The sequence below is a fragment of the Platichthys flesus genome, chromosome 19 (assembly GCF_949316205.1).
Source record: "Platichthys flesus chromosome 19, fPlaFle2.1, whole genome shotgun sequence".
Classification (NCBI taxonomy): Eukaryota; Metazoa; Chordata; class Actinopteri; order Pleuronectiformes; family Pleuronectidae; genus Platichthys; species Platichthys flesus.
Window position 1 is genome coordinate 12,797,957 of NC_084963.1, and position 13,605 is coordinate 12,811,561.

General features: G+C 45.2%; 1 protein-coding gene across 1 annotated transcript in view; it reads right to left on the bottom strand.

Moving 5' to 3' along the window:
• The window catches only part of pcsk5a (proprotein convertase subtilisin/kexin type 5a), a 32,218-nt gene that overhangs the window by 16,865 nt on the left and 1,748 nt on the right, over positions 1–13,605 (bottom strand). Inside the window, exons 2-21 of the mRNA XM_062413283.1 lie at positions 13,388–13,492; positions 11,867–11,935; positions 11,475–11,618; positions 11,095–11,171; positions 10,750–10,838; positions 10,470–10,642; positions 9,936–10,142; positions 8,775–8,875; positions 8,550–8,653; positions 8,137–8,257; positions 7,699–7,887; positions 5,782–5,918; positions 5,512–5,634; positions 2,951–3,053; positions 2,542–2,732; positions 2,215–2,299; positions 1,644–1,747; positions 1,006–1,144; positions 673–788; positions 224–326 (exon numbers count right to left, since the gene is read on the bottom strand). Of these exons, the coding sequence (XP_062269267.1) occupies positions 224–326; positions 673–788; positions 1,006–1,144; positions 1,644–1,747; positions 2,215–2,299; positions 2,542–2,732; positions 2,951–3,053; positions 5,512–5,634; positions 5,782–5,918; positions 7,699–7,887; positions 8,137–8,257; positions 8,550–8,653; positions 8,775–8,875; positions 9,936–10,142; positions 10,470–10,642; positions 10,750–10,838; positions 11,095–11,171; positions 11,475–11,618; positions 11,867–11,935; positions 13,388–13,492 (2,480 nt within the window). The remainder of the gene's footprint in view (positions 1–223; positions 327–672; positions 789–1,005; positions 1,145–1,643; positions 1,748–2,214; positions 2,300–2,541; positions 2,733–2,950; positions 3,054–5,511; positions 5,635–5,781; positions 5,919–7,698; positions 7,888–8,136; positions 8,258–8,549; positions 8,654–8,774; positions 8,876–9,935; positions 10,143–10,469; positions 10,643–10,749; positions 10,839–11,094; positions 11,172–11,474; positions 11,619–11,866; positions 11,936–13,387; positions 13,493–13,605) is intronic.

The following is a 13,605-nucleotide window of genomic DNA, read 5'->3' on the forward strand; positions in this document are numbered from 1 at the left end:
CGGCTTTAGAGCCTTTGTAAAAACTGAAAAAGATTTCAACAGTTCAATTATTTACACAAACTATTATAGTGAAATCCACGTCTTACTGCCTTTGAAATTTACACTCCCAATTTAAATGTGAATATGAATGTTATTTACTCTACATCTTGGTGAAACTAGTTTTCTGCCGGATGTCATAATTTCCCCTCTGACTCCAGAGCTGTATAAGTCGGGTCCAGCTCACCGTGAAGCGACGCAGCTGATGCAGTCCTCGCTGCGCGGCCCTGTGCACTTCAGACACGTGGCATCGCACGCGTGGCACGTCCCGTCACCGCCCTGGTACTCTCCTGACAGACACACAGCAAGAGAACTCAGTGCTGACTCAGGACTGAATATCTTATCTGAGGCACTGGAGTGGGCTTAATGTCAGAGGCCAAAGAACGGAAGCTGTGTTTACAGCGCGCAGCTCCATGTTGTTTGTTTTATGAGAATAAACGCGGATGACTTCTGGTTGAGTCACATTACGTATCACATCAGCAACACATACATATACATAGATATGAAATGTCAATCATAAAAAGAGCCTTTATCTTCGCAGACGACCCAAATTCAGTAAATGGAAATAATTGTGTTTTACAGTTAGAGAAGTTGCACTGTATTTATCTGGGAGGGGGATGATGATGGTTGACTGACCGTCTGTGCACACAGTGTCGACAACACACACTCCCTCCTGCAGCCTGTGACCGCTGGAGCACCCGCTGCAGTTCCCCCGGCTCGGCCCGGCACAGATGAGACAGCTGGCGTCACACCTGAGGAGCGGAGCGCAGAGACTGAGCACGCAAACACACAAAGTGACCAAGGAAAAAGTACACTCATTCAGACGCATTACAACAAAGGCAAGGTTGAAAACAAGCACACACACACACACACACACACACACACAGAGAGAAGCCAACCAGCAGAATAAGGCCTGCCATCAGCAGATAAACAAACCACCCACATCTGAACACACACCAGTGAACTCACCTCCTACATATCCTGTGCCCATCAGCTATCTCTGGGCTTGGCTCTGTGGCGTAGAAGCTCGCACTGCAGGAGGACACACACCTCCACTCCTCCAGCAAGTAGCCGTCCGCACAACGGTTGCACGCTTCAACACCTGCACCTGAAGCCGCACGAGCCGGAAAAGCAAAAGGGGATTTTAAACAATAGCAGTTTATTAATCTTGAAGGAAAATCCTCTGGCAGCTTATTCCAAGAATTCAGTACAGAACAATATAAAGTAGTAAAAAAGAGTATAAGTGTATTGTAAACCATGGGTTTGTAAGTGAGCTATATTAAGTGTATACAGAGTAATGCAGAAGCAGTGCTAGATCTTAATATAAATGAGAAAAAGACTGAAAGGGCAGCGGGTAGAAATAAAAACGATAAAGGAGTAAGAAAAGTGGGATATTGCTCATGATATGGATTTAATGTGATGATGAACAAAAACAGTGATGTGTGAATGGTGTTATAAGCTTGAAAAAGAAAAAAGCTGCATAATACTGCACTATGCACTACTGTGTATGTTGTTGGAATAATTTTGATAATTACAAAGTGTGAGGTTTTTTAATGTAAGTCAAAGAGGTTTTCACACAGTGGGAGACCCTCCAGCTCTGCCCTCACCTGCACAGGTAGCACAGGCCTTGTGACAGGGCTCGCACGTGCCTTCCTGCTTGTCGTGGTAGAATCCGGGCGCACAGCTCCGCTGGCACCGATTCCCCTGCAGACTGGAGAGGGCGGGGAGAGCATGTGGCACCGTTACACACACACACAAACACACACACATACAGCTAATCATGTGACACCATTCTGATGACTCATTGCCTTTCGACTGCAGGCTCAGTTTTCCAACCCACAGCACCCCACCACAGGCACTTGGTGGACTGACTCACCGAGCACTGTACTCAGGGAAACATCTTACTCAACAATATGGTGAATTTGTCTAAGATGTTTTTTCTTCTTTCCTGTGATGATTTAGCAAAAAATGGAAATCCAGATTGTTTTTCGGAGCTGCGTATAAACAGGGAAGGATGACACGCGGTTGTGAATACAGCGCTGTAGCCCCCTCTAATTGTTAGGATGCTGCAGAGGGAGTGTGTAAACAGAGGGTCGGCTCTGTCTGTCAGCGGCTGCAAAAAAGGAGCAGTGTTTACCGAGCACTTAATTCAAGCATCCCTGGGAGAATTCTCCTCACCTTGTGTCTGGACTGCATTCTGTGCAGATGCTGTAGGAGGTACACTTCACGCAGTTCTCGGCGCACTTCCTGCACGTGTTTGCATCTGTGGGGAAATCAAACAATACACCAGGCGAACGCATCAGAGCAATGAATCAATCTTACCCACGCAGCCATCAACGGTGCTTACAACGACCGACTGGTCATCAGCCGGCGTGTACAGCCGGATCCAAGCAGCTCTTTGGTGAGCCACGAATCCTTAAAAGGTTCACTCAAGGATATTTCTCGTGCCATGTTAACCACTACAGCAAAAAGTGTGAAATAAGGCTTTAAAGCCAGAAATCCAACCATGGTCGAGGTAGTAGTTGTCCCCGCAGACGGCTGTGCAGGTGTTGGCGCCCGCAGTCAGGTGGTGACCAGGTTGACAGGTAGTGCACTGGTCGCTACGGCTCCCGGTGCAGCTCTCGCAGGAGGAGAAGCACCTCTTGCAACGCCGGCGGTCGCCCCAGAATCCTTTGGGACACTCCGACACACACATCCTATTGGACAGACCAGGACCAGAGCACACAGAGGACAAGAGCTATGACGCTTGACAGAAGTGAAAGTGGAGAAAATTAGATTTCACCGTCATAGAGATGATCGTGAAAAAAATATACAGGCTCATATACACATTTTTCATTGCACAATTTTCATCGCAGCGACCTCCTGATCACACAGTACACTGCTGTCTGGATGGACTCGCAGCGAACATGCTAACCTTGTGCTGTTCTTGAACTTGAGAAAGAAGTGTAAGCACGTGACGCACTGCTGCGGGCCGGGCCCCTCGCAGCCATCGTCACTGCATTCTGGGTCGCAGGGTCCTGTCAGGGCAAATGCTCGCAAAGTCACTGCAGCGTCATGGCACCAGTGGTGAAGATAATCAAACCCGCTGACACAGTTTCACATGATGTGACACGTGATGAAACATAACTGAAAATCTATGTCAAGCCGCTGATTAAGGTTTATGCATTAAATGGTTATAAATGTGATCTGATCCCCACAAGTGTAAATAATAGACCTTAAATAAAGATGGACGACGTGATGGCTACCAAAAAGTGAAGCCAAAGGGTTTGAATGGCCCCCTGGTGGCTGGCTGCTGTACAGGTCATGAACCCCACAGCCTCTGTTAGTGGATGGAACATGAGCTAAACTAAACATTAAATATATAATAATAAAATCACACGTTAAATACATTTTTCCCTAAGATGGTGTCTGTTTTTTTTTAGGAAGTTCTTATCACACTGACTTTTGTTGAAGTGTTCATCTTTCTTATATATTTGGTTTCATATCGCGGTACCACACCAAGATCACTACTGTGCACACTCTGCACAAACTATGTCATTGGTGCAGGAATCATTTCTGGGATATTTTTGGCCGGATCGTGGGAAGAAGTGGAGACTCCTTCTTGCTTTATCCAACTATATACACGATGAGCAAACATCAGTGTGATAAGAACTACCTTACATGACAAATGCAATCTGGTCCATGTCTACTAACATGGAGGATGGGGTGTTTATGACCTATACTGCAGCCAGCCACCAGGTGGTGATTGAGTCCCTTTTGGGTTGCAGTCATGTTGTCCACCTTTATGTACAGTCCATGCTGTAGACAAACGCTCAAACATTAATAATCTTTCACGTCTTTCCACATGTTAAACTTTCGCTGGTGGAGAAAGTAAGTCAACCCTTGAGTTTAAACACCACTCAAACCTCCTCTGGCAGCAATGACTTCAAACAGGAAACTTCTGGTAGCTGCAGCTCAGACCTGCACAACATTTAGTTCAGGGGGTCTCAGGAGCTCAGTCATGTTCTCGGGATGTCTGGTGTGAACGACTCTCTGGAGCTCATTGCACAGCGTCTCCGCCGGGTTCACTTCTGGGCTCGGAGTCCAACAGGAGGACTCTCTGTGTCTGAAGTCCTTCTGCAGCGGATTTACTTTGAAGTGCAGCGTTGTGTGAGTGTCAAGGTGCTCTTTGGCAAACTTCAGACGTGCAGTGGAGTTTGTTTGAGCTGCAGCGGCTTCCTCTGAGGTGTCGTGCTATGACCAATGTGTTCCATGCAACCGCGCATCGTGACAGGGTTTGCTTGACCTTTGATAGAGTCGTGTACAGAGATGCCCACAGACTCCCTTAGGCCCTTAGCTTTAACTCTGGAGGTTTTTTGTTTTTTTTTGCCTCACCGAGCATTCTGCACTTTGCCTTTGGAGCTAACTTTAAATGTGTCTGACTATGGACTGAAAAATATCTGTAACCCTTTAGCTTAATGCAAATCAGCAATTCTTGATCGGGAGTTTTCTGAGAACCCTTTTTACTGTGGTTCACATCAGCTGAGGCTTCTTGAGAATAACAAGCTGGAAATGGGGGGAATGTTTTTAAGTCAAAGTAGCTGTAGCCCACACCTCCAGTGGGCTTTATTTGATTGGACCCCAGGTTTGACTCCAGTTAGCTCCTGTCGATGTCATTAGCCTCGGGACTCACATGTTCTTAGCAACCTACAAAGTGAATGTTTGTATTTTTCTTATTCACATCGAAAACGATATTTATTTATTTGAGTGTTATGCGTTACTCCTCCTTTGCCTCCTCCTCCTCCTCCTCCTCCTCCTCCTCCTCCTCCTCCTCCTCCACCTGCACAGTGTCTTTTCCAAGGACTGATTATAATGAATGTTTAGTTCCTGATTAATCTGCTGGATATTTCTCCCAGTTAATGTATTGATTCATTTATTACTAATTTATTCTATGAAAAGTCAAAAACAAGGTGACAATCCCTTCTAAAACCATTTATTTTTACAAAAGCTTTTTAGAAGTGACATTGAGCTTTATTACGTTGACTAATCTTATTTATTCATTTGATAATAATAAAACTTTTTTATTGTTTTTTCTCATGTTTCTTAATCTTACTTTGTGACATTGTTAAGATAAATGCTATATATATAGAGTTTATGATGATGATTTTTGTTATTGTTAAGATTAATATTGGCTTTAAATGTGTTGTTATCTTGTTTTGCTGCAACAAACATCATTAAATGATACATCACATATAAAAGCCGAAAATACTGTCACTTTAATATCTGGTTTGATCAATTATGATTAAAACGGTGGTCAGCTCATCAATTATGTGACTAATAGTTTCATGTCTGCATCGTTTATTTGTATAGAAAATGATTTGAACGGAGCTTCCTCACTCTTACCATAAAATAACTTGAATCTAGAAGGCACTGTAAGTCTCCATTACAGTAGAGTACATTTAGCTGCTCTTTGAATAGTCTGAGTACATGACTCACCACTGTATTCTTCGGTGAGGTCACTATCCGTCAGCATCTCCGCTGATCGGGCTCGCTCACGATGCACCGGGTACGGCTGCTCTGCGGTGCCATAAATCACCAGGGACCACTCCTTCAGCATCCCTGAGAAACAACAGAGAAACGGAAAAGAGGGCGAGATAACAGGTCGGTCCCGCGAGGCCTGGACTGTATTTTAGCTGCCGCCGCGCTGGCTGAACTTCAATGCCATTGTTTTGTAATACTGAGATGTTAGGAAGAGTAAGAGCAGACCTAGTTCAGCATCGTCTCTCTTCTGAGAGGGAGTATCTTTGATTTCCAGCGTCCATTCCCCGGCTGCCTGCTCCCCCCAGCAGTGAGTCGTCATCAATTCCCAGTTGTGGAATCCCTCAGTGGAGTTGTCGAGAGGCCTAACACAAAATATGACATAACCATACTGCTGCTAAAACAACTACAAACGTCCTTTTTACTACTACAGCTACTGCTGCTTCAAATAATACTACTACTACAGTGAGAATTATTCACATCCTTTACTTAAATAAAATAATAAGGCAGTGTAGAAAAGCTCTGTCATTAATAAAATCCCCAGATCCCGTTTTACTTATTTAGCAGAAGATTATCAGTAAAATGTAAGAACAGATAGCAAAAGTATTCATTTAGTGTTTTCTTTCCAAATCATTTCAACAAACTGTGAACACTACACTGACACTGTTTACATGGATACAAAGATACTGACAGTTGACCTTATTCTGAATAAGACATTTTTGATAACAATGTTTACATAAATAACCAGAACGATATTCCCTTTATAGTTATATGTATGTCTATGTCACAAAATACATGGAAAATGTAGTTAGAATGTTATACTGCAATTAGGATGTATATATTCCTACAAATGACAAAGGTCAGAATACTCCACATGTTTAGATGTGTTACTTATTCAGACTAATGTCTTAATCTGGTTAATATCAGAGCATCGGTGTCCATGTAAACATAGTGACTGACATTATCATCTTAAACGGATGACACTGGGAGGTCTTTAGCAAACAGATGCTTATTTACACATCCAGCGGATACAGAAGGACATAATCATTCATTTGGAGTCATGTTTCTGGCCACCCGACAAATTCAAATTCAATATTCACTCCGTCTTCTCTCATCCAGCTCCCGAGGGAAATATCAGGCTCCTTAGCTGCTAAATGCTTCCACTGCGTTCACCAGCTAGATGCTTGATGTGATGCTCTGCTGTTTGGTGCAGAGCAGGTCGGGTGCATTGGGGTTTTAACATTTTTTTTAACCTGCTATGGCCGTAAATGAAATTGGTGACAGCGGAGAGGAAACCAGTAACTTGGCAAAAAGACCAAAACAATGAGCGGAAAGACACCAAAGCGCCCCCTAGAGTTAAGGGGAACTGCAGAGTTGTGAGGATTCAGTGCAGGTTCCAGATCACACATCAAACAGTTTGACTAGAGCAGCTTTAAGTAGGCCACATGAGCAGGAGCAAATAGTAACTTTGCCCCAGTGTGATTTGAACGTGCTTTAACTAGCCATCAACACTTTGTTGCACTTATCATTGTGGTGTATTTTTTGCTGAAAGTGGCAAGAAAAATGCTCAAAATTAATTTGGCCACAGACAGTCCCTTTGAAACGCGATGTGAGGAGCGCTCTTGCAATTTTCCAGTGGTATTTGCCAGAATCCTTTATCTCCCTAATGGGACAAGTTGCCAAGCTGAAGAATTCTGCACTGTGGAGTGGCTGTAAAGATAAATGACACTCATATGTCATTTATCGTACCGATGGTTACTTTTAACGGGGTTCATGCACTCCTGCCCTCCAATGCTATATTATTACAAACGCCTTCTCATCAATAAAAATGTGTGACAGATCCCGAGCCAACATGGAGCAGCAAAATCAAGCATCTCAAGGTTAATTCATTTCAAAATAGATGCAGCCCTTCAATGGGAAAGGGAATGGGACATTAGAAAACAAAAGTCAATTCAACTAATGCGAACTAATGCACCCAGAACGAGGGCAGGACAATTTCCTTTTGTTGCTTTCAAACTGTAAGACAACACTACTGAATTAAGATAAGAAACAAGCCATACACTCATGGGTGATGTGTAGAGACCCTGTGTTGAAGCTACCTGGGCAGGGATAATTATTGTCGGATGAAACATGGCTCTGTGTTACCTGTTAGCTAGCAGCTGCGACACTGTGCCTGAAGGTGAAGTGAGCGCAATAGAAAGGTCGCCGCGGCGGCCGTGAGTGATGGTAACACGTGCGACGACATGCTCCACATAAACAACGTGCTGCCGGGGTTGGTCGGAGCAGCCCGTGGCCTCATAGGCGGACGTCAGCGCCGGGCCTGGATGAATGGCTCTGTCATGAGACGGAGAGAAGAGAATAAAACCGATGCAGTGAGCGCCTGAGAGAGGAGGAGCGGCGGCGGAGAGAACAGAGAAGCGAGAGAGTTACGGGGAGAGGTGGCGTAAAGAAGACAGTGACACACAATAAAGAGTCCGAGAGGGATCTGTGTGAGAAGTGAGAGAGACAATAAATAAAGGGTGGTAAAAGAGGAGGATTCAAGGGGAGCCCCGGAGCGGAAGCAGAGATCTCTTGGTGAGATACCTGCTCGGCTGGATGGGAGCCTCCTCCGCGCACTCGTGCTGCGAGGGAACCTGCTTCCATCGCTCCGCCTCCTTCACCAGGCCCTCAGCATCCAGCAGGCCAAAGCCGTACAGGTGGCTCACTGACAAACACACACATGACACATTGGATGGGGCTTAAAAGACACTCGAGCTTTAGAAAGACTTCACACACTCAGGTCTTCATCACTGTTCTGCTCACAGGATCTCAGTAGTTTCATGCTCAAGTGTTTTATAGTCTCCCTAAAAAATTTATACCAAATACCAAAACATTCTTATTTCCGCTCATCTCTTCAATTAGAAGTTACGAGATGATTGCGTCAGGATGATTATTGTTCACGTTCTCTAAACTGCTCTCAAAGAAGAGGGGAATTCGGCATCTGATGGGAATAATACCTTCGTATCCGGCTCCATTAACGGCCCAGTCGGGTGCGCTGAGATGATGAGCTTTTGATGTGCGAACGATAATGTGCTGCACATCCCTCCAGGTTAGCGCCGGGCTGAGAATAGGTCACACGGTGCGAAGCATCATACGCTCATCCACCCCCCATCAATAGGAACATGTATTGATTTGAACCTGTGCCTGCATGTATGGATTTTGTGTGTGTGAAAACTGCTTACTTGGCATCCAAAGTAAGAGCGATGACACCTGCAGCCATGGAGGCGGAGAGGGAGGAGCCCGACGGGGCCCGGCGACAGCTCTGCTGCGGGCCCAACGTTATCTGTCGACGACAACACGAGGGTTGGAGTCATCGCATTGCGGGATCAGAAGCTTTGCTTTAGTGTTTCTATGTATTTCAATCTATGAGATCATTACGGAATTGAGCTGAATTACTTGCAATGTTGCACATCAATGACCAGGACTGATTGCAGAGCAGAGATGCAAGCAGAAGTCAAAACATCCGAAAAAACACTTTTAGCATGAATGACAAAGTCAGATTTACATATTTTATATTTCGAAGGTTAATAAAATGTTTTATTATTGAATCATTTTCAGAAGTTTCCTGATACAAACAATATAACTTGGTTTATAGTGAATACTTGTTAGAAATGTTCTTCAGAGGAGATGCATCTTTCACACTATTCATCCATCTATCCGTCGTAACTGTTCATTGGATTACAAGTTTCACAAAGATACAATTCTGTGTGAAGCTTGTATAGAATTCTAGAAGATTATTCGTTTAATGGGATAATTAAATTGAAGAATCAATGTGCAGAGTGTTCCTGCAAATGGTCACTGAGAGGCGCGGTGAGAGTAACAGAACTTAACAAGCCTCTTGAGTAAACTGATTTACAGTCAATGCTCACACACGCCACATCATTGCATTTGCTTATTTGTCAGTAAAACGTATTATTATATGATGAGAGACGCATTATGTAAACTTAACTGCTTTGTTTTTGATAACTGGCTGAAAGACTTCATGGTTTTATTGTGAAGGGAACGAGCAGCCTCAGCCCTTGTTGTGGTGACGATAGGCCCTGGATCTTACACACGTTCATATTTGGAAAATTAGTTAAATAATTAGTTGGTTCAATTTTTATACATTTTTCTGTTGTATTTGTTTGTTTTGGTAGCATGATGCATGTTGTTGTACATTATCTTTGAATGTGATACAGTGCTGTTGTCAGTCAGTACATGGATATAAAGTGTGCCAGTGTTTACTCCCTTACAGGTAAGGTGGGCAGATATGTTTACAAACGGTCAATAAATAAGGCTCATTTATATTTTGTGGGTATTTAACACAGAGGATGTTCCTTATGCCCATCACAGCCTTGACTCACCATGTCCTCTGCGTCTCCGCCAGTGTAAGCCGTCGCCAGTGTGGAGGCGCACTGCTCCAGGTAATCTGGCCGGCTTCCACGCCAAGTGCTGCTGCTGATGGAGATGGTGTAGATACTGCTGCTGTAGCCATCACAGGAGCAGTGGTCACCCGTCTGCCCACCGTTCCCCGACGCCCAGACGAAAACAGAGCCCCTCCCCTGTCGGCCCTGAGATTAATTGGGAGACGCAGACAGAGGTGATTAATTTATTAATGATATTTGCACATTGATGAGGAGAGACCGATAAGCCCTTGAGGTAAATATACAGCCGCAGGTAGGACGCAGACATAAACAAACACACACAGTCAACAAGGCCGCCGCCCCCCTTTCTCTTTCACACACAAAGTTTCTCTCTCTCTCTCTCTCTCTCTCCCTCTCTCTCACTCTCTCTCTCTCTCTCTCTCTCTCTCTCTCTCTCTCTCTCTCTCTCTCTCTCCCTCCTCTCTCTCCTCTCTCTCTCTCTCTCTCTCTCTCTCTCTCCTCTCCATCTCTCACTGTCTTAATGCCATTCTGTAAAGCGAGATGAGTCAGAGGCCCTGGTCCCTCCAACGTGGCTCCGTCATCCTCTGGCCCCCAGCTAGCTAAGTAAATATCAATATGCTGTGGTCTGAAGCTCAGCGAGCGGGCCTCTATGATGTCTGTCACATCTCCATCCAGCATGCGGATGCCTACAGGTAAGGTGGGCAGAGGATACACGTTTGAGGGCATTATACACAAAACTCTGACCTACAGAAGTCCTTGGGCGCACGAGTTTCATGGCGTCACATGCACTCACCGCCTATCCGTGCATGGAAAGACACTCCGACCGTGCACTCGGAGTTATTCGCGGCGGCAACAACCATCCCCGCACACTGAGTCCCATGGCTTCGGAGAAAGGAGGAGATCATCAGAACATGAGGTTAGATGCATATGCATGAGGAGAAGACAAGCTATTTCCGTTACATCAAACCAGTGAGAAGACAGAATTCAGACTGGAAATTTGCATATCCATATATGCATGTAATTACTAGGGGGAAAATGGAAAGGAGAGGTTGGCGATAATTAAAATTAGAATTACGAGGGGAAAATGGAGATGGCAAAACAGGTGCGAAAGAGAAGCAGATAGATAAGAGGTGCTCACTAGTTGTCAGCGTCGCCTGAGTGATCCGGAGAGGGATCTGGGTCTTGTCCGTTCACATCATAGCTGGCGAGAGGATCCTGAAACAGATGGATAGTTAGCAGCGGCACATAACAAGATGCCAGCAGCTATCTGTCTCTGTTATATCAGGCGAATCACAAAGAGCATTATTCACCAGTCCACTCCACAGTTAAGTGGATCGGACGTTTAATGTCCATTCCAATACTCTTAGTCGGCCTTTCCAAACCTTTGGCCCAAAAGCTCTGCTTCGACCGCCTGGCAATATCTGTCTCAGCTCCGCGCTCTTGCACGAAGGGCTCTGCCAAATAGCTTATGATTAATGTCTCCTTCCCGAGAAGGGCGTCCCATCCCGGGGCACTTACATAATTTGGCTTCAGATCCGGATGCTCTCTCTCAATGCCATCATCTAGGACAGACACCACCACACCCTTGCCCGTGTAGCCCCTCGTCCAGGCCGCCGCGATGTTCATGTGAGACAGGCAGCCCTCGGCCTCGCCGCTGCAGTGCTGTGGAGCAAACAGTGGCACGTCCAATACAGGCCGTGAGGTCAAAGAATAAAACAGGGTCTATTTTAAAACTCTTGTCTGTCTGGGTTTATGTGTCTGTGATTCAGATAGGAGCTTAGTAGATGAATAAAAAAGTTCTGACTCACGATGTACCACAGGCTGTTCCACACTGGGTCATTGAAGCTCAGCGTCTGGGCGCGGCTGGACCGGGCCCGGGCAGCGGGAGGGAATTTGGGTTTCATGTCTGCTGAGATGTGACTTGCTCTGGAGCTCCTCTTTGCTCTTCTCTGGACCACCTGCTGCTGGAGCCATTCCACCTTAAAAAGGAACCACACGGTCTGTTAGCCTGTGAAGATTCTCCGTCATCCAGGTCATGGCTGTCACAGGTGGGTTGAGTCGAGGGCAGCTGAACGAGGTTGTAGTTGCTTGAAGCCATTTAGCATCTCATCCAAGATGCTTCTTCTGTCCTGTCAGACGAGTGGGAAGTCCCACGCATTTAATCTAAGTAGGGTCGACCCCACAGACGTTAAATGTCAAGTGTCTACATCCAAGCCCAGCTGCCCTCGATCCAACCTTCCTAGTACACAAGTTTATTTATGTAGACATGTAGCTAGCAGCCCAATGGATGTCAGTGTCGGTCTGTCAGTTGGTTGGATGGTCTGTTTGACACTTTGGTTCAGGGTGAAACATCTCACCAACTATCTACTACTACTACTGCTAACATTGATGGTTCCCAGAGGATGAATCCAACTCATTTTGATACTACCTGGACTTTTGATTTCAAAGTTTATCTCATAGACTGGACACAGCATAAAGATGGATCACATCACTGCTCCCCTAAAGTGAAGCCGAAGCGCCTCAATCTGGCTGGCAGCAGTATAGGTCACAAATCCTTCCTCCTACATGTTAGTGGAAGGGACATGGAGGAGACATAGACCAAACCGCTGTGGTTCCATCCCTAAATTGCTGCATATGTGGGTTAATTTGGTTTAATTTCTGGACAGCAGGAGGAAGTGGAGACATATCCTCCATCTTTATGTACACTTTATGGTTCATCTAAATCACGTCTGAAATGTACTCAGACATTTTAGGACGTCTCCTCCCTCAGCAGCTCACAGTCGGCCACCTTCGTCCCCAGAGAGAACATTCTTATCTTGGCAAGCCCTCTGGTAATTTACCACAGGCTCTGTGAGGGCAAAGTGTTTCCAAACAGAACTCCTTCCAGAAAATAACATTTGGTGTCAGAATTGAAATACAGCTGATATTTGTTGCTGCCAATTGGTCTGACTGTAAAGCAGAATATATTATAAATACATATTTTATTGGGCACTTTAACAACAGTGCTGCCTCACCGCACTTCGGGGGTTCTTATATGCGCGTCTATATCACCACCTTTTAAATGAAATATACATAAATAAGTTTGTGTGTTATGTTGCCGCTCATCTAAATCAAACCCATCACTCCCCTGAACATCCTGCTACACGTGTTTCTTCTTTTTTAATTTGTGTTTGTATTCTAAGCACATTTCTCTGTAAGAACCTTTCTCTCTTCCATGTGCTTATTATCATTTAAATGTGATGCCTAACACTTGACACTTTGGTCCATCATGTGAGGGGGAGGAGTGTGTGTTTTTGTGCAGGAGGGGCCAACACATAGGTGTGTGTGTGTGTGTGTGTGCGCTCACGTGTTTGTATCAGTAGGTAGGTAGGGATACGCAGCTGATTAATAATCCAGCAGAGTCTCCCAAACCTCGTATCCCATTACTATACCTTGGTCTCCTTGGCGATGCTACCAGCCACCTCTTCGTTGGACTGGGTGGAGCGCTGCGCCGTCTCTCGGTGGCGAAAGCTGTAGTAACTCTTCAGGTCTCCAATCTGTGGTAACAGACGTCCAATTGAATTGGTTTCCAAGTGAAGGAGAGCTGCTTATCCTGCTCGGTCACTGCGCTAATCATCTGTTAAATAATGAAGCTGCCTTTGGCGTCTTT